This window comes from Diachasmimorpha longicaudata, chromosome 12 (assembly GCF_034640455.1).
Source record: "Diachasmimorpha longicaudata isolate KC_UGA_2023 chromosome 12, iyDiaLong2, whole genome shotgun sequence".
NCBI classification, from domain to species: domain Eukaryota; kingdom Metazoa; phylum Arthropoda; class Insecta; order Hymenoptera; family Braconidae; genus Diachasmimorpha; species Diachasmimorpha longicaudata.
This window is the reverse complement of record NC_087236.1, coordinates 1,507,470-1,533,837: the sequence shown is the minus strand read 5'-3', so window position 1 is coordinate 1,533,837 and position 26,368 is coordinate 1,507,470. Positions and strand designations below refer to the sequence as shown.

At 43.1% G+C, this 26,368-nt stretch overlaps 5 protein-coding genes across 5 annotated transcripts; 2 read left to right on the top strand and 3 right to left on the bottom strand.

The window, feature by feature from the left end:
* The first annotated feature begins 2,874 nt into the window (after window positions 1-2,874).
* LOC135168159 (uncharacterized) lies at window positions 2,875-3,711 on the top strand. The gene has a single exon (XM_064132093.1). The coding sequence runs from the start codon at window positions 2,875-2,877 to the stop codon at window positions 3,709-3,711; it is 837 nt and encodes a 278-aa protein (XP_063988163.1).
* Window positions 3,712-4,021: 310 nt separating this feature from the next.
* Window positions 4,022-6,078, top strand: LOC135168158 (uncharacterized). The gene is made up of 3 exons (XM_064132092.1): window positions 4,022-4,039; window positions 4,152-4,205; window positions 4,276-6,078. The coding sequence occupies exons 1-3, from the start codon at window positions 4,022-4,024 to the stop codon at window positions 6,076-6,078; spliced, it is 1,875 nt and encodes a 624-aa protein (XP_063988162.1).
* A 494-nt stretch (window positions 6,079-6,572) lies between these two features.
* Window positions 6,573-9,669, bottom strand: LOC135168157 (uncharacterized). The gene is made up of 5 exons (XM_064132091.1): window positions 9,657-9,669; window positions 9,502-9,553; window positions 7,299-9,406; window positions 6,736-7,244; window positions 6,573-6,662 (listed from the first exon to the last, which is right to left on the bottom strand). Exons 1-5 carry the CDS (start codon window positions 9,667-9,669, stop codon window positions 6,573-6,575), a joined length of 2,772 nt encoding a protein of 923 aa, XP_063988161.1.
* A 1,757-nt stretch (window positions 9,670-11,426) lies between these two features.
* On the bottom strand, window positions 11,427-13,218 carry LOC135167850 (uncharacterized). The gene is made up of 2 exons (XM_064131468.1): window positions 11,917-13,218; window positions 11,427-11,847 (listed from the first exon to the last, which is right to left on the bottom strand). Exons 1-2 carry the CDS (start codon window positions 13,206-13,208, stop codon window positions 11,679-11,681), a joined length of 1,461 nt encoding a protein of 486 aa, XP_063987538.1. The 5' UTR covers window positions 13,209-13,218; the 3' UTR covers window positions 11,427-11,678.
* A 5,156-nt stretch (window positions 13,219-18,374) lies between these two features.
* LOC135168156 (uncharacterized) lies at window positions 18,375-26,094 on the bottom strand. Its single transcript, XM_064132090.1, has 6 exons — window positions 25,782-26,094; window positions 21,193-25,740; window positions 21,042-21,129; window positions 20,179-20,370; window positions 18,851-18,971; window positions 18,375-18,783 (listed from the first exon to the last, which is right to left on the bottom strand). The coding sequence occupies exons 1-2, from the start codon at window positions 26,092-26,094 to the stop codon at window positions 23,903-23,905; spliced, it is 2,151 nt and encodes a 716-aa protein (XP_063988160.1). The 3' UTR covers window positions 18,375-18,783; window positions 18,851-18,971; window positions 20,179-20,370; window positions 21,042-21,129; window positions 21,193-23,902.
* Window positions 26,095-26,368: the final 274 nt, after the last annotated feature.

Sequence of the window (26,368 nt, the reverse complement as noted above, 5' to 3'; positions counted from 1 at the left end):
GTCCAGCGGATAGTCCGCGAGTCTCTCACGGGCCTCCTCATCGAGGGTCGCCTCAAACTTTTCCCAGTCGGCCCGACGAACGTTGAACCGCATGGTAGAGCCCTCGCCGACTCCCGAGTTATTGACGCGCTGTGAGCAACTCCGGATCGCTAGACGAAAGAAAACCGACGTGTGATCCCCGGTGGACCACTCGTCCTCCGACCTTCATGCACGTATGAGGTTATACATGCCAGGGGTGGCCAGTGTGACGTCGATGAACGACGTACCTGCGGCACCCCTGAAGGTTGGGCCCTGCCTAGGATCATTCGCGACGCGGAGACCGTAAGACTCGATGGGCTCACCCAGGAGGACACCACGGTCGGTGGTCCTGGGTCCCCAAAAGGAGTATTGGGCGTTGGCATCCGCCGCCACCAGAACGCGGCGACCCCTGAGACAGCGGAGGACCTTTTCCAGCTGCCTCAGGTGGACCTCTATGTCGTCCGAGTACTGGAAATAACTCGAGACGACGAAGAAGGACCCACCGGGGAAGCGGGCTTCAGCACAAACGCAATGTGCAGTACTTAATTGGGACACGTAAGCAATCGCCACGATGGAGTTGCACACAACTACGGCCGCCCACGATCGCTCCGTTGAGTTCGCGGCAATACGCATTCCGAGTCCTAGGCCGCGGATGGCCCAGGTGTTCGCCTCACGAATGGCATACGTCTCTTGGAGCAACAGTATCTCCAGACGTTCTTTGCGAACGAGCTGGAAGACCTCCCCGGTTACTGCAATTGAGTGGGACATGTTGAATTGCAGTATTCTAACGTCCCTCGATCGCGGGGGTCCGCGGAGGATGACCTAGTGGGCCAGGGGGTACCGGTGAGCCTCCGGTTGCGACGCGATGACTATCGATCATACTTAAGCTAACGTGGCACTCGCGAATCCTACCCAATAAATGAGTGGATTCACCGGTTGATGTTCTCGAAGAGCCAGGCGTTGGCTGGCTCGGCTGCACAGTCAATTTCTCTTCCTCTGCGACGTCATCGTGGACAGCACGAAGGCTGAAACCTTTCCCTCGTCATGAGGGCAGTACCCCGGCGCACGGCGGGCGACTACGAACCCTTGAGTGTACCACCCTCCTTGGGTCCCTCGTTGTAGTCGCTGGAGATGTTCGTCTGGCATGCTAGGAAGCGATGCGCAGACTTCGCCGCACTACGAGGCATTATTGTGCCCCCCCCGGGAGATCCAATGGGGGGCAGCTTAGACTCCGGAATACTATTGCAACAATGCCCTGCCATAGTTGGAAGTAGACGATACGGTCGCTGGCCGTGCCAAAAGACAAGAGCTGAAAAGTAGAAACTAAAAAGTAAAAGGATTAGGCATTAAGGGGTTACTCTCATGTGAACGCCTATATTTTACCACTTTTTAGGAAATTTTTTTTTATGCGACAGCAAATTTCAATCATGTTGATTTTTTAATATATTTTTATTTGTATTTTGAAATGTACGAAAAATTTTTTTTTTCGTCTTTTACATTTTAACATATATTTTTTTTAGGTCAAAGCAGTCCCCAACAAAAAAAGGTAGTTCACCGGTCAAGGTGATAGCAGCTGTTCATGTTGTCTGAGATAAAAAACTCGAATGGATTATTATTCAGTAGATCTGCGGCTATCGTCCCTACCAAATATAATCAATTTCATTGAAAAAAAAAATATATCGAACTTAAAAAAAAAATCACGAAAATCTTGTTCTTTTTCGTTAAAAATCGTTTAAAAAAAATATGAAAATATTTTCGAAAATAAACAATTCTGGTAGAGACGATAACTATAAAGGAGTAGAAGAAAATATGTCAATTTGAAAGCAATCGGTTGAATACTTTTTCTTGTAGGACCTTGACTGTTTCAGAAAATGATGAGTCGAGAAAAACGCGTTTAAAGTTGAAAGCCTGGTAGACAATCGCTTACGACACGTTAGCGACTATGAGCTGAAACTTATCAACTACTATGAATTTCGGTCTGAATTTTTCACAGCATGTTTTCAATAGGTTTTACTGTCAAAATATATAAAAAAAAAAAATCGATTTTTCGAAGTGATCACATGAGAGTAACCCCTTAAGGGGGCGGTTCCCCGCGGCACCGAGCTGGGTTGCTCGGGACGCTGGGCGCCGTCCCTGGGAGGGGCCTTCCGGTTCCCGCCGAGCGGGGTAGCTCGGATCGGGGCCCGGTGGAGGCGCTGGGGGAGTGCTCCCCCTCGACTCCGCTCGAAAGAAGAGCAGAGAGGGAGCACTCACAGAAGGGAGAACCCACCCATTTCACCGGACCACCCACCCCGCGAACCGTCTCTTTCCCGCGAGATACCCACCCATTTCCCCTGAGACCCAGCCCCACGTGTGGCGTCGCGTTTTCGCCGGCCTCCACCGTTGCGTGAGGTTCCGACTACAAGCTCCTCCACCAGCCGATTTCGCCCACCCCCGCGTGGAACCACCCCTCCACCAGCCAATTTCGCCATCCCTCGCGTCTCTCGACTGACCGCGACCTCTCCCCAACACTTCTCGAACCCCTCTGGAGGATTTCCGAACGATTCCGCAGGCAGCCCCTCTGAATGTCTCCCAAAAGGCGCGACCCCTTTCTCAAAATTTCCCAAATATTTGGGAGTCCGGATCACCCTACCTCCACCTCCACCTAATCCGCGACCCTCCCCCTCCGAAGCCCCCCTTGGGCACAGTGGTTCACCCTGCACCCGTAACCCCCTTTGGTATAATTATTGAGACCCCTCAAAAGGGGGATCCCAATCCTTACACCAAGTTCGACTCTGGGTCCGCGGGGTCGTCACACCCCGTGTGTAAGGGCGGTTTGCGGTTTTACCCGTCCTTACACCCCCCCGTGGGAGGTCAATGATCCACAATCAAGATGACATCAGTGACGTTGACCAGCTCTCGTACCTCCGCTCTGCATTGACCGGGCCAGCATTTGATAAAATTAAAATGCTGTCAGTAACCACCGGGAATTACACTCGAGCTTGGAAATTGTTGGATGAGACATACTCCGACAAACGACTCATAATTTCCAGATACCTCAATTTATTACTGGATTTACCGAAACAAGAGCACGAAACGGCTAAAGGCCTTTCACAACTTATAGATGACACACGCCAGAACTATGAAATGTTGAGGATGATAGGAATCGAACTGACAGAAGAAATCGTAGTCACAATTCTGGAAAACAAACTTCATCGCTCCACTGCTGATGACTGGGACGAGGCAATCAACAAGGGCACGTTTCCATCACTCGACGATTTTCTGAATTTTCTATCACGCAGAGCAAATCGCCTCGCCATCGGTAATACGAACAAGTCGTGGACAGAAACCAGCCGCCATCGGGATTCAAACAAATTTTCATCACCTTACAATTACCAAAACATAAGGAGAAATGAGAAACGCACACACGCACAGGCTTTCATTACGAACACCCATTCAACCTGCTTTCATTGCAAAAAGGAAGCACATCCACTCTTTTTATGCGCAGAATTCAGGAACATGCCAGCCAGCAAACGATTGAAAATCGTCCATGAACATACATCCTGCATCAACTGTCTGCGCAACAATCACCAGCTTGATGACTGCTATTCGCAAAAAAACTGCCGCCTCTGCGAAGAACGGCATAATATATCACTGCATCATGCACTCCTCGCTGAGAAAACGTCATCAAAAAAAGAAGGTATGTCAGAATAGTCACAGCCTATTCAAATTTATAATCAACAAACGAATTGTTCATCTTTGAGACATTCCACACTCATCACGCACTCTCCCAGTGATCAGATAATCCTCAGCGCCATTATAAATGTTTTCGATCTAAACAAGAAATCAATCAAATGCAGGGTCTTATTAGATACCGCTTCAACAGCAAAGTTCATCACTGAAGAACTACTCATACTAGGAATACCCAAAACTAAATATTCGGTACCATTTGGTGCTTTAAATGATTTATCAACTTGCACTAAGCATCTCATCACGGCGAGAATCCAATATATTAACAAAAAATATGAAACAAATATTCAATGTTTGACAATTCCTGTCATTGCCGGGCTTATATCAACTCAGCCAATCTCACGTGATATTGTTGCCTTACCACCGAATATTAAACTCGCTAATCCAAATTTTTATAAACCTAGATACGTGGACATGCTATTAGGTTCAGCCCCAACATTGGAATTATTTACAACTGGGCAATATCACATATCAGGCAAGAATGGATATAATATAATCCTACAAAAAACACGACTCGGGTGGGAATAGGAGGTAGCCTATCAACAAGAATCACCCAGAAGAAACATCAAATATTCACTGCACAAGTTGACATTGACCTCACGAGATTTTTTGAAATCGAAGAAGGGCCTGCGAGACATTTACTGTCACCAGAAGAACAAGCAGCTGAAGGTCACTTCCGGGAACATCACAACAGAAGGAATGACGGGCGTTATATTGTGTCCTTGCCTTTCAAAATTTCATCCACCTACGTTGGGTGAGTCCAAAGACATGGCTTTGAAACGGTTCAACTTTCTGGAAAGAAAACTCAATAAGGACGCCAATCTCAAAAAACAATATCACGCTGTGATTGCAGAATATCTCTCACTTGAACATATGTCCAAGGCGACAGACACCTCATCTCTTAGTTTTTATCTACCACATCATGCAGTTATTAAAGAGAACCGCCTGACAACGAAGGTGAGGGTTGTGTTTGATGGATCTTCCAAAACTTCTAACGGAATCTCCCTCAATGAAACCCTCATGGTTGGGCCCACCATACAAGACCATTTATTCTCCCTAATCATTCAATTCAGAAGTCACCAATACGTCTTAACAAGAGACACTGAAAAAATGTATCGTCAATTTCTTGTCCATCCCTATGATCGTAAATATCAGCGAATTCTCTGGCGAGACGAAAATGATGAAATCACAACTTACCAACTCAACACTGTGACATTTGGATTATCAGCAGCTCCATTTCTGGCAATCAGATGTCTTCAACAATTGGCTCGGGACGAGTCAAAAAATTTTCCCATCGCATCAGGTATTCATCTGAAAGATCTGGATGTCGATGATCTATTAACTGGTTTCGATTCAGTTGAGGATGCTCGACACGTTCAGGCAGAAATCACACAATTATTATCAACGGGAGGTTTGAACATTCGACAGTGGGCTTCAAATGAAGACAAAATACTCCAAGGTTTATCACCTGAACATATTAATCAACATTTACAACTCTACAACGACACAACAATAAAAACTTTAGGCATTTCATGGGACTCTAAACTTGATGCAATCAAATACAAAACTAAACCAATCAATTTAAACAACGCAATCACAAAACGTACAATTTTATCAATAGTAGCTTCAATTTTGGATACATTGGGACTACTCGGGCGCGTGATTTTGAAAGCAAAAAATATTATCCAACAACTCTGGGCTGCAAAGGTTGACTGGGATGAATCGGTACCACTAGCTATCCAAACACTTTGGATAGATTTGTGTTCTGAATTACCCCTAGTCAATGAGCTTGAATTCCATAGAAAAGTCATAATAAAAGATCCTCAAGAAATACAAATAGACGGGTTTTGTGAAGGCAGTAATGTGGGTTATGGAGCCTGCATTTACTTAAAATCTATCAATAATCAAGGCTTGAGTCAAATCAATCTGTTGTGTTCTAAATCTCAAGTAGCACCAATCAAAACCCCAGTTCGAATACCACGCCTCGAACTGTGTGGAGCACATACGCTCACCATGCTATATGAGTCAGTCAAAAAATCAATCAACCTTCCTATATCCAAAACGATACTCTGGACGGACTCCACAATCACCATTCACTGGATCCATACTCCGCCTCACACCTTGAAAACCTTTGTCCAAAATCGAGTGGCAGACATACAACAGAAAACAATGAATTCGAATGAGAACTGTGAATGGAAAGATGTGCCATCAGGTGACAATCCTGCTGATGCATTATCTAGAGGTCAATTGCCATCCGAATTCATGAAAGACAAACTCTGGTTGAACGGTCCTCACTGGTTAAAACAGACACCAGAGCACTGGCCACAGTAACCTCTCATTCAAAACCCCACTGATAACAGTGAGAAAAAACGAATAATCTGTGTTCCGGCGAGAGCGTAAAAAACCCGGTGGAGAGTGTGATGCGGGTTAATGGGGGAGAATAAACGTGACATGAGAGACACTGTTGTTGTCACTGAGAAACTTATTTATTTCACGTCAATGTCGAATATTTACACAAAAACTGTACAATTGTGCGTTGCACATAAGCCGCGAACGAACAACTAAATATCGAGCGCGGTGGAGACAAATTTGGTGAGAGAGATATAACACCACTACTAATCACCAAGAGAGTACGTTGCAAAAGTGACCCCCCGGAAGGGCCGAGAGAATTCCAATAGATGTATGGAACGTTCGAGATCAAAAATCGAACGTTCCAGATAAATCACCGGCAACGGTGATTAGGGCAGCGCCTCAGCTGCGCAATTAGGCACCTGGATGCCAGCGCGGCCGGTCAGGCAGACCTCGCCCAGGAGGTGCTGCCACCCTTAGCCACATGAGGCCGTCGCCTCAACATTCTCCCCCCCGTCAGGAACACCGTTGCTGACACAGAAGGAGTAGAGATCGTTTGCAGAGACCTGGAACACTTAAGCAAACATTAATGAAGCCGGTAGGGACCAGCTCTCAGCTGGTAGGGATCGGTAACAGAACCAGCTTGGAGATCGGCCTGGTCACCGTCGTCGAGGCGGTTCTGATGGTCACAACTCTGGAGAGACCGTCCCTTCCAGGATGTAGAGCTGTGACCCGAGCAAGAGGCCACTTCGCTGGCGGGAACCGCTGGTCGTAGAGAAGAACCAGGCTGCCGACTTTGATCTCGTTGGACGGGTGATGCCACTTGGAGATGGACTGGAGCTGCTGCAGATACCCTGTAGACCATTGCTTCCAGAAGAACTGCAGCCTCTGCTGGATCAGTTCCCATCTAGAGAGTCGTGCAACGTTGAGGTGTTCCAGTGAGGGCTCCGGAAGAGCTATTGGAGCTTCTCCAATGAGGAAGTGACCCGGGGTGAGGCAGGACACATCGTCAGGATCTTCCGAGAGCGGTTGTAGAGGCCTGGAGTTGAGGACCGCTTCAATTTGGGACAGCAGCGTCGAGAGTTCCTCGAACGTGAGAGTCGTATCCCGAACCGTCCGAGCGAGGTGGTACTTTACCGACTTGACCGCTGCTTCCCATTTTCCCCCGAAATGAGGGGCTCAAGGGGGATTGAACGACCAACACGTTCCATCCTTGAGACATACTGCAGAGAGATGCTGGAACTCCTTAGCTCCAGCGGAGAACAACTTCTTCAGCTCTTTATCCGCCCCGATGAAATTGGTCCCACAGTCACTGTACAAGTGTCTGCCGTATCCCCGACGACTCACGAACCTCCGATAGGCGGCGATGAAACCATCCGCGGTGTAGTCCGTGACAGCTTCCAGATGGAGAGCGGACGTGGCCATGCACACGAAAATCACCAACCAACCCTTCTGGGTCTTGTGACCACGTCCCCTCCAAGTCTTGATAGACACTGGTCCGGCATAGTCCACACCAGTGTTAGAGAAGGCACGATCCGCCACCAAACGTGCCACTGGAAGCTGACCCATCAGCTGCTGAGCGCGGATCCCCCGATGACGTGCGCACTCCACGCACTTGAGGATGAAGGATCTTACTGGTAGACGACCTCCAATAATCCAGTAAGACCTCCGGAGATGTGCCAAGGTGAGTTGAGTCCCACCGTGCAGCATCCGCTGATGAGAGTCCCTGATGATGAGCTCTGCCAGCACTGAGCCTTGAGGAATGATGGCCTGATGCCTACTCTCTGGCCCTAGAGTAGAGAACTTCAACCGCCCGCCGACTCTGAGAACTCCCTGTTGGTCAACGAAGGCCGTGAGCTTGGTCAACGGATGAGACTTCTTCAACTGCAATCCGTGAGAGATGATGTCACACTCGGCTTGGAGATGATAGGCTTGAGTCGCCTTGACCCAATAAAGCCGAGCTGCCTCCATGCTTCCAGGGCTGAACACTGCTGGAACGATGATGCCCCTTTTCCTTTCCAGCTTCCGCAGCATATTCCCCACAACCGTTTGGCAAATTGCTGTGATCCTCAGCAACTTGTAGAGAGAGGAATACCGCGAACAGAGATCCCAGAGACTTGATCTTCCGAGGGAAGCGGCTAGAGTCACCCCCGGGTTCTCCTCTAAATCTGTAGACGAGTCCAACGTTGCTCTCCCACTTGGCCACTGAGACGCCTCCTTCCTTAGCCATTTTGGGCCCGTCCACCACAGATGATGGCCATTAAGCTGAGCCACCGAGATGCCTCGAGATGCACAATCAGCCGGATTCTCCTTCCCACTGACGTACCTCCAATTGGCTTCTTGCACCAGCTCCTGAACGACGGTTACTCTGTTGTGGACATATTCCTTCCACCTGGAAGGATGAGCGCAAATCCACGCCAGAGCAACCGCGGAGTCCGTCCATAAGTGGACCGGAACACCATCAAGGTTGAGCTGCTCAATCACATACCTTGTGAGCTTAGCTAGGATGACCGCGGCGTTGAGCTCCAGACGCGGGATGGTGAGTTTCTTGAGAGGCGCCACCTTAGTCTTAGCGACAGCTAAGGAGATACTGAAACCATCCGCACTCGTTACCTTCAAATAGACCACCGCCGACATCGCTAGTAGAGACGCATCAGAGAAGCCATGGATCTCCACCCGAGAATCCTTCTTACATCCCATCCACCGCGGGATCGAGAGTTGATCCACCTGGGCCAGTTCTTCTCGGAACCGAACCCACTTCTGGACCAGATGCACCGGCAACTCCTCGTCCCAGTCCAATTTCTCCAGCCACAGTTGCTGCAGAAGAGCCTTGGTACGTATCACCACCGGTGAGACCAGCCCTAGAGGGTCGAAGAGCTGCGCAATCTCCGACAGCACAATCCTCTTCGATGGCTTCACGCCGACTGAGAGCTGGCTGGAGAACCTCAACCGATCGTCACTTGGATCCCATTTGAAGCCGAGAATTTTGGTGGTAGAGGTCTCTAGCGGCTTCGGACTCTGAGAGAACCCTCCCGGCGTCAGAGCACGAAGTAGAGACGGACTGTTCGAGTGCCACTTCGCTAGAGGGAACCCTCCAGCCCAGCAGAGCTCTGCCACTTGCTGAGCTACGAAATGGAGATCGTCCTCCTCGTCAGCTCCACCACAGATGTCGTCCACATATCTTCCGCTGCTCAAGGGGGAAACGGAGCTCCGTCCCGTTAGCCCCCCATGGATGAATTTTCCTACTTTTCCAATTTTTCTCCGATTTATGGTCGTATGCTGATGATTGATGGTTGATAAAAAATGTTTGCTGGTGATTACTTTTTTTTTTATTTAATTATAAAAATTGGTACCAAAAAAATATTCGGTTGGCCCCCCCACTATACACTTTTGAAATTTTCTCACCACGAATGGTCGAGAAATCGTTTGCTGGCTATTGCTGGTCCATAGAAATCAACTTAATAAATAATATTAATGGGTAAACTATTAATTTTCTCCCGACGCTCAGGGAGGTGATGGAAGTTATCCCCCCCCCCCCCCCCCCGCTTGATAGTCCAAACATTTTTTCGTCATTAGTCGATAGGAAATCATTTGATGTTGATGGATCGTTTATAAATATTGATTAATTCAATATTAGTAGGATGTAAACAATTAACATTCTATCCACGCTTCGAATGGCGATTTAAACTCACTAAATCCAATATGGCCGCTAAGGATCGATCAGTCGGTTGTCATTTTGGAGCAGAGAACCTGGCATTTCGGAGCGTAACATTACCTGGATTACCTATCAACGTGGAGTGGTGAAATTCTAATATGTGTCAAATGAGTGAGTGTCAAATTCCCGAATTGTATGTCTAATATATCTAATGAAACCAATAGTGCCATATTTTCTCTGAGAGGCATAAAACTCATCGTGAATCACTCCAGACAGCGTGCCTCGTCATTTGTTTAGCCTAGGGATAATTAATTCTTTCCTTAATTCTATTAACCATTAATTGCATAAATTATCATGTTCCTATCTAGGTTCTTATCTTTGAGGGACAGATCGTTTCAAATGTACAATGAAAATTATCCGAGAAGTTGCTGCCGTGAATTCAATAATAAATTGACTGCTAGATTCGACTGCTTATTATTCTCTGTCCACAGGAAATGAAGCACATATTTCATGCAATCCAGAAGCAATATATTGGGACACGTAATGTACAAGGTCAGTAATTATGACCAAAACCTCACTCCTCTATCTGACGTAACATCTTTCATTATTTCTAGTTTTGTCAACACGTACGAAAATTTTTCATAGAAAACCCTAAAGAATTCTTTAGCAATCTCTATTGAACTTCTATTGGATTTTCTATACGTTTTTTGCCATTTCTATTGACATGTTCGATAGGGAATATTGTACCGAAAAATGTCAATAGAAAATAAAAGTTAATAGAATTTCATTTTTCTATAGAATTTTTCCGACTCAAATTTTCGAAGTTTTTTCAAGTCATTTTTTGATTTTCTTCTCTCAAAAAAAATCTAATGAAAAAACTTGGAAAATCTGAACCGAAAAAATTCCATAGACAACGAAATTCTATACACTTTTTCTATAGAATTTCCTATCGAACACGTAAAAGGCAACGGCAAAAAACGTATAGAAAATTCAACAGAAGTGTTATAGAAAGTCTATAGAAATACCTATAAAATTCTTTAGGGTTTTCTATTAAAAATTATCGTACGGGAACAGCGATCATTCTCGCAGGAATTGGTGTGGATTCGAACGATAATCCTCACCCTATGACTTTTAATCACCAGAGGATAGGAGTGACTTAAGATTATCTTCCAAATAGCTCCATAGGTATTAAAAGGTAAGTCATTTTCAGTTTTTTCCGTTGGTGGTTTTTAAATCTAATTAAAAATTCTGTTTCAAGGCATTTGCGAAATGGAAACATTGTTTATACCAGGCATAAAGATGCGTAAAGCGTGGATTGTTTGGAGGAAAATAGAAGTTCAACGTAGGTGAGTAGAAAATATTGTTTGACGTTTTCTTAGAGAGAAATGAAAAGTTTTATTCCATTGTCATAGTCACTATAACTCCGAGAAACTATTTGCAATATTCCTCATCAAATCGATTAAATCTGGATCTTCTCAGAAGTTGACAGGAGATTTTCTGTATTGTTCATCGGTGTTGAATAAATTATTCTCTGAAATTGCACATACTTTTCTAACTGCGGCAATCATCTTAGAAGATCATGATTTTTGTGATAATCCCTTTTACCGTGGAGAATTTTTTTTTTCTGAAGGTTCGAACACCTGTAATAATATTTTTTTTACTGCTATTGAGAAACCAATAAATTTGATGACGATTTTTAATGGAATTTAATTTCATTTTATTCAGTTCCGACATTGTCCCTACATTCTAGAAATGAGTTTATAAATCTATAAAATAAGACTCATCTGTTTTACAATACGAGTCATCAACGTTACGCCAATTAGCTCATTTTTATTTTAGTTCGTTTTGCAGTTCAGCTTGAATCCTACAATTCTTACATTTTGGGAATTAGGAGAAAGGAGAAAAACAGTATTTTTTAGAAGAATGTTTATTGCACTACATAAATTGCTCCGTGCGGTTTAATAATATTACTAGGTCCAGCCGATTGTACTTGGCCAAGTCCACTGTCATACATTTCCCACCAACTGTTTGATGGACTTTCCCGGAGACAATACGCCATAAATCCATCATCGGAATGAGCAATTACTCCAGCAATTCTGCATAAAAAAGGGGAAAAATGAAAATGAATGCAAAATCGATGTCAATGAAATGATAAAAATCCTCACCTGTATGTCATCCCAAGATTTAAATGCATTGGTATATCGCCTAGTTTGGATTGCACTGTTTTTTGTAGACGACCTCGCATGCTCAACTCCAAATCGATGTAAATATTCAAATTCGCAGTACACGTTACTGTGCAAAGACGTTTACATTTTGCGTTACAGCACGGAACTTTGGTCAAATTTGGGTAGAATTGAAGGGCTTCTTGAAGAACAGTCAAACCTTTCCGAAAAATCAAATTACTGTCGATATTTATAATAGGGACATCGACTGCATACTCGCCGCATTGTGCACAATTGAACAGTTTGAAGACACTAGGATCATTACCAAACAAATATCCCCACAGATTGTTCACTGAATCATTTAAATCCAATGTACGAACGACATCGCCATTTTCCATTCTTTGTTTCAGTCTCTCAGGGAACAGTTCAACTAGCAAAGCTCCTTTCTCTATATAAACATTCATATCAAAATCCCGATTCATTAAAGAAATTATAAATCGAAGTAATTTTGACGCACATGGGTGGATCGAATCCATGTAATTTGGGTCATCCCTAGCCCTGTATAATATAATATGGATGATTGAGTCTAGAGCAGTAGTGTTCATGACATGGAGGAAGTTTCCATCAATTTCCACGGCAAACATTATGTGACCAGCATGTAAGATAGGATTTGTAGGCCTACTCAGACTGTCATTGATATTTCCAGGGAGGGTTTCTCCATTCAGCGTCGATTCATCGGTAGCATCAACCCAAAACCCCTCAGAGTCTCCCAGATTACGCCAATTATCGTAAGAGTATGTGTCTGGATCCCTTACTTTGGATCGGAAGTCCTCAGTATTCATGGGCGGAGCCGACGTGAAGAGATTATCGTCTAACACAGACTCTTGGAGTGTAACTTCGGATTTCAACTCAAGATCCTGATCCTTCGATGGCTGAGGACTTCTCGTTAGTGAAGGGGTCGGGGAAAGAATGGGAGTAGGTGGTACAGTCTCGTTTAAGGGGAGTTGATCTCCTGTAGCCAGTCCGTTTTGTTTTAAATCGTGACGATTGCCTGGAGTTAAAATTTTCACGTAAATGGCAGCACTGGGAGTGATCCGAGTCTTTGGAGCAGCTGCTTCAATACTTTTTCCGAGATTATTGCAAAATTCCCAGGTTTTATTGACTTGCCAGCAGTAGTTCGTATGGTGACCAGATGAGGAGACAATAATCCCAGCTAATCGAAATTCAGTATTCATCAACTTCAAATATTTTGGGAGATCATTCAAGCAGCACCCCAGAGTAACTCCAGACTCCATAATTGGAATATCCAATTCAACAAATATCAGATTCCCCAAAGTCGTAGGTGTTGTAGTCACTGACTCCTGACAGGGTTCACCACCCCTGGAATGTGAACATGTAGACGTTCCAGGCTTAAAATTGAATTCAAGGGATTCCTGGAGACCACTCCGACCATGTTTGATTACATGTCCGTGATCAACACAAAGGGTATTGTAGCTGGTTTTCTAGATGCCACACTGTTGGCAGCTGTTTGTATAAACTACGCATTGTTCTTCTGGGAAACATGATGACCAAATGTTTACCAGGTGATCAAACCCGTCCACTCTAGAAGATGAGAAGAGAGAAGATACTCCTTACTCAGGGTGGATATGTCCAGGAAACAAGACCTGTAAAAGTCTCGTTCTCTCTTCATAAATATTAGCTTTAGCGCCATTCTTGATAAACTCCAGGACGAATTGGAGCAATTTATTCGACGATCCTATCACCATTGTCTTCAACTGGGGATCATCCATGATTGCACTTGCTAGGAGTTGCACTATGACATCAAATCCACACGTGTTAGCTGAATAATGAACCCTACCCTTGATGGATACCCTCCCAGGTCTCAAGTTACCGTTCATCAACAGGCTCGATTTACGGATATCCGTTGCAAGCTCATTGCGATGGACAATATCGGGTCTTGCTTTGAAATATTTACCCTTCGCTTTTCTCGGAACTTTGCAGCCATCAGCAGGATACCTATCAACCTGGGGTTCGTGTCCTTGATCCATTCCTGGCTGCTTAGGGTATTGAACTTCTTTGTTCTTATCATCCCAGTCTTTCTTCCTCTTTCTTCCTTGAGAACGTTGGTGGCTTGAGACATTAGATTTCTCTGGTGTAGGGACAGAAGTTCGAGGGTTCTTTGTCGATTTGGAGGCAGAATTCTCATTGTTATCTGATGATGCTGGAAAACTCGGACTCTCTGGTGTTGGGCTTACTGAATGATCATTAGGTAGTTGAGGCTCCTCTTCATTGCTCAGGCTGTCATCTGAAGTGTCAGAGTCATAACTTTGGTTCTCTCGAGGGCCCGAGCGATTCTTGGCATTCTTAGATGTTGCTGATGCGGAATCTGTACGTGGATGTGATCCGGGCGGCTCTCTGGGCTTTCTGTTACCATTTGCGTTTCTGCTCTCATCGACAAAAAGTGTGGCACCCCCGGAGTTATTCACAAACATACGTTTGAGAAATAAATTCACTCGACTCGAACCGGGGTGATTCTTATTGACTGTGTGTTTCAAATCATTGAAAAAACCTTCAGTAAAGGCTGTTGTGGCATGACCGACCTTGCGGGGGATTGCTGCTACGGACCACACTGGAAACTCAAGAGCAAGTACGACTAAATAATCAATAAATTCTTTCGCGAAATAAACATTCAATAGTCCTGACTCTTTATCGCAGTTTTCCTTGGGAAATTCTGGTGACGTACTGTAACGTGACATTTTCTATGGGGGTCGGAAAATGCCCGTCACCTTCGCCCTATTTCCCCTTTATCTAATTAGACTCAAAAATTTTAACCAATGGGCGCCAGATACTTTTTGAGCCGGAAGTATCAAACCGGAAGCTGTACAAACCCTCAACCATCAAATCCTAAAATTAACCAGAAAACGAAAAACGTAATCGAAACTTATAGTAAAAACAAAAAAAAAGAGTCAATCAAATTCGGGGGAAAGGTAACGGTCCTCGGGTCGCTCAGTGTGCTAGGTTGTGGAGAGAGGGGTGGGTTTCAGGTGGAACTAGAGGCATTGGCCCCGAAAAAAAAAAAGGTTCAAGGAGAGAAAAATAATTAAAAAAAAAAGTCACAAAGAATAGTTTAATTATTTATATTTTTCCAAATTCTCCGTCCTCCTAATGATCTCTAAACATTATACAAAACCTCCCAAACTCTATCTTTTCCTCAACATCCCCTTTGAATTTCCTTTATTTTTCACCAGGGAAATAACCCTGAATAGTTCTTAACAAACCCCCAAGTTATTACCAAAACTTCGGGGCATATAACGTAAAAGGACCAGAAATTGCTGAAGATCGTGTAACCGAACGTGTGCGAGAGAGAGAGATAGAGAGCGAGAGAGACGGACGCGAAACCCACCACGCGTGGGGGAGATTTTCAAAGGCCGGAAATCACGTTTCCGGAAATCCGCGAGAAACGCCTAATCCGCAGAGGCGAAACTCGAAATTTTTAATGCATTAAATGGGGACACCCTCGTAGAGTCTTCCCACAAAAATTCAGAATTTTCTAATCATTTCCACCCGTCACAGGATCACCGTAATCCCGCCGGAAACTTGAACACACCTCATGCGTCAGACAATGGGCCCACCCATGGTACTACACCAAGGGGGGAATTAACCGGTAAACCGGTGTTTTAACATATCTCGAAAACGGCTGAGTGGATTTCCTAAATCCAACAGCCTATTTTAAGAGAATACTTCTCCGAACATTCTCACAAAATGTGAGAGATTTCGCATCATTACTGGCCGACCGGGAACCATTAGAAGTTCCGGCGGAATTTCGATCCGGACATCGAACGGGTGGATGATGCAATCTCCACCCCTCCCTGTCCTTCACATTATCACGCAGCATCACAACAACCATTTTAACCCTTCGTTTTATTTGCCACACACCAATAAAATATATCAAAATATATCAAAATATGTCAAAGGGCCCGATGAAGGGAATTTCGGCCAGGTAAAACCTGGAGAACACTCGTTATTCAGTAACGGGAGACGTATAACACATCGGGAAAATTGTTACTATTTTATCATTATTAACCACCCGGAAGTGGAGAAAGGCGCTTTGGGGTTAGCCCCAAGCGAATAATTTAAACAATTAAACCATTAACTCACCATGCAATCCAAGCGTCTTCGCCTGCCTTTCCCTTTCATTGTCACTCGTCAAAACTATCTTTCAATAATTATCGACCTATCCTTTCGATTCACAGATCGCGACTGATGGATCACGTCGATGTGATCGAATGGGGGAAGGACCGGGAGGCTCCGCCCTATTTCCCGAGGTCCTCCCGAAATTTTCCGAGGGCACCGGGTAGTGTCACCCTCTCTAGCCTAATTGTGGTCCTTGCTCTCCCCTTTACCGACCGGGTTCTAATCGGGTGATTGCTCACGGGTAATTCTAGGGTTTTGGCGCTTCCTACGGGGTGATTCTCCGGGATCTAGGGGGTTAATTAAATAATAAATATACTCGAAACCTGAAAATAATAATAGAAATCTTAAACAGCCTGGCAATTCGTCAAAGGCAGGGGCTGCTTTGCACGACCTTCCACCAAAAATCAAAAACGTAACTAATTAATCCCCTTAAAATCCGCGTATTGGAGCGCCGGTATTTCAGCCGGGCTTATTCAAATGCCCGCAAGATTAACTGAGGGAGAATCCCAAAAAAAAAAAACTATCGGATGGCTCGTATTTTGGCCCTTCTTCACAATAATCTTTAGTGGGCCCACAAAACTCGTGCTTGGGTCGGTAAGGAGCGAGCAACTCACTAATTAACCACCTGTGGGTGGAGGATAAGGTATACTAATGCCTATTTTCCGGTTGTAGCCACCCCGGGGTGGAAAATTACGCGAATCGGGTTTAGCCACACCGTGGTGGAACATTACGCGATTAATATAAAAATATTCTCTCCCTGTTCTCTCTCACTCACGCTTTTCTCTATTTGGTGGTATTCCTCCCGCCTTTGATGGTTCCTAACAGACATCCCCACATGTCTGTTACAGTACGAAGATTGTTGATCCAATTAGTGATGGGGCTTTTCTCATTGCTTTCAAGGTCCTCAGCATCGTCTGCCTTCTTAAGATTACAAGCCTTCTTAACACAGTCCTCAAGCTCTTCAGCATCGAAAGGCAATTCACGAGTAGCAATAAACTCCTCCAATCGCTTCTTGCAGTCTGCGACAGTTCCCCCAGGGATCGCTTTGATAACGGTGTCGTCTGATTTGTGTAAACCGATTGTGAGGGTTAATAAAAATATTTCTTCGAACTGTCGAAGATTTTGTGCATCAATTAAGAGAGCAAGACAATACAGATACATGTGCCTAACAGTTGCAAATGGAATCCTTTTGAAAGTTTCCTCTTTAGCCACCAAAATCATCACGTGGGCCACATCATTAGGTAAGTACGAATAGATGGGTGGATAATAGAAATCAGGATTCTCGTTTAAAGCTCGAAGAAACATAATCTCTACGTAAACTTTGACTGGCATGTCGTTGAAGGCTAAACAAATGGCATTCATCAGAGCTCTGGATCTATCACAGGAAGCTTGTGGAGGAGTGGGAGTGCCCAGCCTCAGCCATTGACGAAGCCACCAGGTCAAAGTGTCAGTATCCTGACCCTCTGTTAAACATTCATGAACGGCTATTGTACGCCCACCATGATTTATGGTGATGGAATAAAGGAAAATATGGCCAACCTTCGTTCCATACAAATGTCGAAACTTTTTTATCAAACTCCCTGTACCATCGATTCCCACACCAGCATCATTCCTCATCAATTGACAATATTTTTTATATCCAAGCATTTGACCATAAGTACTGTAGGACACGCAGAATTTGTGGCGTCTTACTTCATGAATGAAACTGTTGTAGGGCTCTGAATAGCGCATTTGCTCTACAGTTTTCACTACGTCTTTTCCATCGCCTGGTTTTATGTCAAATTTGCTATTGATGAATTCATTTTTTCCCTTACGTAGGACGTTCATGTTGGGGATGTTGGGTCCAACGCGTCCATCGAATGGGGCAACTCTCACCGCCTCCTCTTTCTGCCAATTACCAGCACCCATATAATAAACTTTTTCACCTATCTTTTGCCGCAGCCATCCTCGAAGATCTCGTTTTATATTCTCATGCTGATCATAATAAGTCTCCTTTGTTCTCACGATCATGTGTATCATTTCAGCATCCCCTGGAGGCTTTTCAATGTAGCAAAAAATACGATTCCCGCATTTTTTGCTCTTACAATGCCCTGTGATGCGGCAATAATGTAGGCTATCGAGAGCAGTATAGATTTTGGCATTCTCGAAGACGTAGGCACAGGGCAGTTGTGTTTGATCGAAAATAATAAGGGACAGAAGGCCAGCCCACTTCTCTCGTTCGAGAACAGAGTAAACTCTTCCATCACCATACAGAACTGGTGTCCCAAGCATCTCGAGCCATACTTCTCGAGGGATTCGTAAATTAAACACGTCCACTCCTTATGCTCTGAGTTCAAACTCATAAGGATCATCGTTATCTTCGCTGATAGGTAGGGATTCATCGAAAGTAGTATTCATCGTTAGATCCCCAACATCAGCAGGGATTGGTTCTACAGAAATTCCCTTATTCTCCCTGGCCTCATTGATGATTCCACTTTTGTCCCTTCTAAGAGTGTTATAAATATTGTCTCGCTTCCATCTTCCCCCTACAGCTTTGCTCATTGCCTCCCAAACCGGAGAGCTGTATGCTGGAAGGTCTGATGTGTTGAAATGATCTATAAACTCTTCGACGAGTTTAACAGTCTCTGGTCGACTTACAGCAGCGACTCGTGGCATTTTGGTGTAGATATGTCGAGTCTTGAGGAAAGACTGAATTAATTGATATTATTATTGCAGTATACTGAATAATTTGATGCCAACTCACCTGTACACTGAGTAGCTAGATGCAGGTATCTCCGGCGAATTTTATTCGGAGACTATTTTTACAAGGGATTTCCTCCACAGAAAACAAAATCTCCATCAGCCTCTCCCAGGCATACGTTCACCTGAACACATCGAAAAACTTTCATTTTATTCATATGAATAGGTAAATGGCCCATGAATATTTGCTATTAATCAAGCTCACTATTCAATATTTTTCGTTGCTCATTTATGCACTAATCGCGAATTGCCAAATAGAAAACATCAAGTCAATACAGAAGAAAAACACTGTATTTTTTCAGTAGCTGGTCACTTGGTTAACCAACTCGTTTTGAGAACGATAAATTTTGATTTGTATCAAGATTATAACATTCGTTATTAGTTCTCTTTTGTTTTAATGAGATAGAGACGACGTAGAAAAAAACCGTTCGAGAATTGTTTATTTTCACAAGGATTGGCTACACTGCGTTATTTCCAATCATTTTCAGTCCTCCTTATGTCTTTTTTGCAACAAGACATACAAACTAGTGTTTGGATAACTCCAGGGACAGTAATAATTGTTCAACAAATTGATTGAGTTCAACGGCGTTTTGTTAAATAATTGCAATGGTTAATAAACAATGAGTAACCGACAATGGTAGTTAGGTTCCGACTTTATCGACTCATGGAAATTTTTTTCTTCGGCTACCATTTCTGTCTGATTCAATTTTTTTTTTTTAAATTCCTTCATTGTCAAATATTATTTTTCAGATTAAACATTCAGTCAACCAGAATAGCCAAATATGGACTTGAACAATATCGTAGATAGCTACAGATTTCGTCATATGAGATATGTTGATTGAACTTCAAGATCAATACTTGTGAAATATTTACGTGTTCGATTAAAATAGAAAAATTTTTCTGATGACTTTTCCTTTATCGAGTTAAAAAGTATAAAAAGGATTTGTTTACATTCAGCTAGAGGAGCGTAGAACAAAATGAAACTGTAGGAAAATCTCGCAATCTAAGAGAGATAGGATGTTTTTGAAAATAACTTTTTTCAGCTCGGAAAGTTCTCCACAAAAAAGTTCTTCATGAAAATCGTATCATCTTCTTTAGGTTACAAGCTTTTCCTACAGTTCTATTCTGCCCCACCGTCCCCTGTTTCTCAAATTTGAAGCTGTTTATGTCGAACTGAACAAACCTCGAGTGGAACAAATGTATCCAATTAAACATTTTTACAACTCACTTAGTGGAGTAACATTTCTCTCAGAAAGGATGAGTACTTTTGTTTATTCATCAGAAATCTGCACTTCTACACGAAATAAATAATCGTTGGTTCCAGCCACTTACTCAAAGTAATATGAGGATTTTGGAGATAAAATGAGGCGAATTTCGATGCCTTAAATAATTCGCAATTGCTCGACAGACTTCTTTATCCTCTGTATATTCAGGACGCGCATCGCCGAAGTCTTTGTGGTAGGAGCAACAGAATTGCCCAGGATCCTTTGTAATCGTCTGGACAATTCCCATATCCAGTATGGTCTGAAAATTAATATTTCATTTTTTTAAAGTATACGTTCGTAACTAATAAACAAAATATTCCACACTCAATTCAACAAACTCTGACCTTCACTTTCCCAAAAATCAACGGAAATGTTTCTAAGGAGTTAGAGGACTCGAAGAAAAACTTTCTAAGGGTTGTGAAATTTCCCTATCACTCTTACGCTATCTTATCTTACTAATCAAACAATGTCAGTACCTCAACGATGATTTTATTTAGTTTTCTCCATCTTCATGAAAGAGAACAGTAAAATTTTCCGTTTTGATATCGGAACTGAATAAAATAAACTTAAATTCCATTAAAAATCGTCATCAAATTTATTGGATTCGCAATAGCAATAAAAAAATTATTATTACAGGTGTTCGAACCTTCAGAAAAAAAAAATTCTCCACGGTAAAAGGGATTATCACAAAAATCATGATCTTCTAAGATGATTGCCGCAGTTAGAAAAGTATGTGCAATTTCAGAGAATAATTTCTTCAACACCGATGAACAATACAGAAAATCTCCTGTCAACTTCTGAGAAGATCCAGAGTTAATCGATTTGATGAGGAATATTGCAAATAGTTTCTCGGAGTTATAGTGACTATGACAATGGAATAAAACTTTTCATTTCTCTCTAAGAAAACGTCAAACAATATTTTCTACTCACCTACGTTGAACTTCTTTTTTCCTCCAAACAATCCAAGCTTTACGCATCTTTATGCCTGGTATAAACAATGTTTCCATTTCGCAAATGCCTTGAAACAGAATTGTTAATTAGATTTAAAAACCACCAACGGAAAAAACTGAAAATGACTTACCTTTTAATACCTATGGAGCTATTTGGAAGATAATCTTAAGTCACTCCTATCCTCTGGTGATTAAAAGTCATAGGGTGAGGATTATCGGAATGATCGCTGTTCCCGTACGATAATTTTTAATAGAAAACCCTAAAGAATTTTATAGGTATTTCTATAGACTTTCTATAACACTTCTGTTGAATTTTCTATACGTTTTTTGCCGTTGCCTTTTACGTGTTCGATAGGAAATTCTATAGAAAAAGTGTATAGAATTTCGTTGTCTATGGAATTTTTTCGGTTCAGATTTTCCAAGTTTTTTCATTAGATTTTTTTTGAGAGAAGAAAATCAAAAAATGACTTGAAAAAACTTCGAAAATTTGAGTCGGAAAAATTCTATAGAAAAATGAAATTCTATTAACTTTTATTTTCTATTGACATTTTTCTGTACAATATTCCCTATCGAACATGTCAATAGAAATGGCAAAAAACGTATAGAAAATCCAATAGAAGTTCAATAGAGATTGCTAAAGAATTCTTTAGGGTTTTCTATGAAAAATTTTCGTACGTGTTGACAAAACTAGAAATAATGAAAGATGTTACGTCAGATAGAGGAGTGAGGTTTTGGTCATAATTACTGACCTTGTACATTACGTGTCCCAATATATTGCTTCTGGATTGCATGAAATATGTGCTTCATTTCCTGTGGACAGAGAATAATAAGCAGTCGAATCTAGCAGTCAATTTATTATTGAATTCACGGCAGCAACTTCTCGGATAATTTTCATTGTACATTTGAAACGATCTGTCCCTCAAAGATAAGAACCTAGATAGGAACATGATAATTTATGCAATTAATGGTTAATAGAATTAAGGAAAGAATTAATTATCCCTAGGCTAAACAAATGACGAGGCACGCTGTCTGGAGTGATTCACGATGAGTTTTATGCCTCTCAGAGAAAATATGGCACTATTGGTTTCATTAGATATATTAGACATACAATTCGGGAATTTGACACTCACTCATTTGACACATATTAGAATTCCACCACTCCACGTTGATAGGTAATCCAGGTAATGTTACGCTCCGAAATGCCAGGTTCTCTGCTCCAAAATGACAACCGACTGATCGATCCTTAGCGGCCATATTGGATTTAGTGAGTTTAAATCGCCATTCGGAGCGTGGATAGCATGTTAATTGTTTACATCCTACTAATATTGAATTAATCAATATTTATAAACGATCAATCAACATCAAATGATTTCCTATCGACTAATGACGAAAAAATGTTTGGACTATCAAGCGAGGGGGGGGATAACTTCCATCACCTCCCTGAGCGTCGGGAGAAAATTAATAGTTTACCCATTAATATTATTTATTAAGTTGATTTCTATGGACCAGCAATAGCCAGCAAACGATTTCCCGACCATTCGTGGTGAGAAACTTTCAAAAGTGTATAGTGGGGGGGCCAACCGATTATTTTTTTGGTACCAATTTTTATAATTAAATAAAAAATGGGACGCCTCCCAGATGTGAAACATCATGTGTGTACAAGTAACATGCATATAAGATGATATTATTACAGGAATTAAATATAGCCTAATGGAAAAATGAAGTATTACGAATTTCTTACAGAAAATGGTAACTTTATTTAATAAACATTTATTTACATGTGATATAAAAGTTCGATATTAATATCAAGTGGCCACAATTTAAATATTTTCATTCGTGATTTCAGTAATAGTTATATTGGATGTTTCCTCTGCCGGTATTACTGTGACGATTGGTCGATGATAACTAAAGTACGTTACAAAAATATTGGACGGAACATCATCAAGATATCTCACAAATACAGCATCTATTGTTGTTCCATATTAAAAAATATAAACACACATTTATATTTAAAAAAATATAAATATGTTAATAAAATCTAAGATAAAAATTAAAATAGTCTGGTACTATTCGATTAATAAAGTCTTACACAAGATTGATAGTATGCCTTGTGTTTGAATGATCAGCGTGGCGTCCAGTTTCAATAAGAATATGTTGTGATCCCTGCGATGATTGTTGGTAACCGAAATATAAAAAAAAAATATGATATTAAAATACACAAAAAAAAAAAATTGAAGTGTGGCTTCAATATACTCATGAACTCAAATCATAGTTAATTATTGCAATATATGACTAAAGATTTGCAAATATAAATTTTATTAATAAATTTTTCTATATTAATTCCTTCATGAATAATAAAAGAATACTTAATTGAAGATAATATTAATATAATTTATATAAATTATTAATATGATTAATATGAATATAATTAATTAAATATAAAAATATAATAATTACATTTATGGAGACTTGAAAAATACGATCTACTTACTGATGACTTGGTAGTATACCATAGTGTAGTTTCACTTTCTTTGCATAAGGTTGATCACTTTGATCTTCTGAGTTATCACTGTCACACATATTTTATTGTCAATAATTAAAATGAAAAATTAAATAAAACGCAGGTTATGTGTACCGTAGTAAACAACAACGTCGAACTGAGTGAGAAGCCACACCGTACACTCTACTACACAGAATATAGATAGGCATACCTTAGTATAGCGTGGCGATTGCTCGCCACGGCAAGTATCGCCACGCCAACGATTCGGTTTAGGAGTGCGCCTATAGATGTTTCACATCAAAAAAAGTAATCACTAGCAAACATTTTTTATCAACCATCAATCACCAACATACGACCATAAATCGGAGAAAAATTGGAAAAGTAGGAAAATTCATACATGGGGGGCTAACGGGACGGAGCTGGGAAACGGCCAGAGGGAACCGATACCCTTCGTCCTTGACCAGCTGATGGAGAACCCTACAGGCGAGGAATGGAGCAGACTTGGTCCCGTAGGTGACGGTGGTGAGCTGATAGGTGCAGATGTGGCCCCGAGAATCACGCCACAAAGTCTGTTGGAGAGGCCAGTCCTCCCGATGCACCTTGATCTGACGGAACATCTTCGTGATGTCCGTCATAAAGATGTACCTGCTCTGTCGAGACCAGAGCAGTACATCAGAGATATTGCGTTGCAGCTTGGCCCCAGTATGCTGGATGTCGTTGAGAGACACTCCGGAGCTACTCTTACTGGAACCATTAAATACTACCCTCAGCTTCGTAGTTTCACTACTTTCCCGGAGAACACAATGATGAGGGAAGTAGAACGTAGGAGCAGAAGAGCGAGATTGCCTCCGAGACGAACTCTGACCGGAATCCTGGTATGATCGCCCGCCCTCGGAGACCCTCAACCCTCCTGAGGCCGAAGCCCCATGTGCCAAGGTCATCTCGCCAGGTTGACGGTCCAAGATCCGAGAGTCGACTGAGACAGGTACAGCCGGAACACACACCATGTGCCCCAACTCTTCGTACTCCTTGAGAAATTCACTATAAAGCTGCAGAGATCCTTGATTTTTCTCCAACCTCCTAAGCAGGCTCGCGAGGCACGCCTTCGCGCGGCCTAGAGAATCCCCGAGCTCTGCGGGAGAGCGAACGAGAGGCAGACGAACAATATAACGCCCCGAGCGATCTCGAGTATGGGTGCGCTGGAAAAACTCCTCACACTCTGCCTCTTTCTTCGTGAGAGCGACGTCCTTGCCTTCCGCCGCAGATACCTCCTCCTGCTGCCAGAACGAGGTGAGAAGCTCGCTAAGTTCCTCGTTGCTGACGGAGACGTGATGCGAGCTCGCCGCCGACGTCACTGCAGAGGTAGGCCCGAGCACCACCCACCCGAAGTGTGTCAGCATCGCGATAGGAGAATCGGATGGCCCCTTGATGATCTGCGGCTCCACTATCGATCCAAAGAAATCTGCGCCAATGAGAAGATCGACAGGTCTTGACGTCAGATAATGTGGATCCGCTAGCTGCAACCCTCGGAGATGCTCCCAATGTTGAAGTTGAGAGGTGGAGAACGATGGCAACGACGACAAGAGGCTATCGAGAACGTAGGCCTTGACAAGAATCTGCTTGCTGGAGTACAGAGACTTGAGAGAAAATTGAGAGAACCCATTAGAGGCAGGGGTCGAACCACTGATACCAACGACCGGTAGCACAGCTGGAGAAATCGGTAAGTTGAGCTTCTTGACTAGCTCCCTTGTAGCGAACGACAGCTCAGAACCAGTATCCAGCAGCATCCTAACCTCGTGAGAAGCGCCGTCCCTCAAGACTAGCGAGGCTAGGGCTGTGGCGAGAATCACACCTGGTCTGGGCTGTGGAGAGACTGAGGTCATGGCGCGGCGACGACTCTGGCGCAGGCGTTGGTATCGCATGTCACTGTGGAGACATGTCAGGCCTAGAGGCAGTGGACTGTATGGATGGGCCGGGCTGAGGCTCCTGCATTGTCTTAACAACCTGCTGGCTGTCACGAGACTGGGAGGACCCAGTCTCGTGACAGCCAGCCAGACTGGGTCCTCCCAGTCTCGTGACTGGGTCCTCCCAGTCTCGTGACAGCCAGCAGGTTCCTTGAGGGGTAGGATCCTTGAGGTGTTGGCTGAGGACGACTCATGTGAATCATCGAGTGGTGATTCTGCCGACACACAACGCAGGTCTTGTTGAGGCTCCGGCAACTCTCCCTATTATGCTTCCCCAGGCAGTTGAAGCATCGACGTTTGAGAACGACGAATGATCTCCCCTCGGTAGGAAACAGAGCTTTGAACTTGGAGCACCTGTCCAACGAATGCTCCTCCTCGTTATCTTTGGCCGTCAGCAGCTTCAGATGGAGACTGTCGAACAAGGCCCAATGGTTCTCCAACATGTCCAGCTTGGACTGGAGCTCAGCCACCGTGAGAGTTCGCACGCTTGCGGAGCTCGACTCCGTCCTCAAACTTTCAATAAATTTAGCCCTGCTGCCCTGCAATAAAATCCTCCCCCGAAAAGCCATGCTCAAGCAGGAATGAGGAACCCCTCACTCAAAAAAAACCACACAGCCCGAGCAGAGAAAAAACCCGGTAATCCCCTTTGTTCGAGAACCAACAAAAAATAAGAAATAAAAAAAAAAAATAAAAAACCCGGCAGAGAATTCCAAAAATTTAGCGCACGCAGTAATAAAGCACACCAAAGCACCCCCCGGTAGCAACAGCAGTAGGATCAGTGATACTGCCAGACGAAGATCAATAAAAAAGCATAAAATTATTAAATATTGACTTCCCTGAGAT

Excerpts from the sequence above, each read along its gene's own strand:
- LOC135168159 (XM_064132093.1), top strand. The coding sequence starts at position 2,875 with ATGATCCACAATCAAGATGACATCAGTGACGTTGACCAGCTCTCGTAC.
- LOC135168158 (XM_064132092.1), top strand. Across the intron at positions 4,206-4,275 it reads TTGGAATTATTTACAACTGG|GAGGTAGCCTATCAACAAGA; the intron begins GCAATATCACAT and ends GGGTGGGAATAG.
- LOC135168157 (XM_064132091.1), bottom strand. Across the intron at positions 9,407-9,501 it reads CGATTTCTCGACCATTCGTG|CAAACATTTTTTATCAACCA; the intron begins GTGAGAAAATTT and ends AGTAATCACCAG. Across the intron at positions 6,663-6,735 it reads CCAGGCCGATCTCCAAGCTG|GTCTCTGCAAACGATCTCTA; the intron begins GTTCTGTTACCG and ends TAAGTGTTCCAG.
- LOC135167850 (XM_064131468.1), bottom strand. The coding sequence starts at position 13,208 with ATGGAGTCTGGAGTTACTCTGGGGTGCTGCTTGAATGATCTCCCAAAA. Across the intron at positions 11,848-11,916 it reads AATCTTGGGATGACATACAG|AATTGCTGGAGTAATTGCTC; the intron begins GTGAGGATTTTT and ends TTTTTTATGCAG.
- LOC135168156 (XM_064132090.1), bottom strand. The coding sequence starts at position 26,094 with ATGGCTTTTCGGGGGAGGATTTTATTGCAGGGCAGCAGGGCTAAATTT. Across the intron at positions 25,741-25,781 it reads GGGGAAGCATAATAGGGAGA|AATCACCACTCGATGATTCA; the intron begins GTTGCCGGAGCC and ends GTGTGTCGGCAG.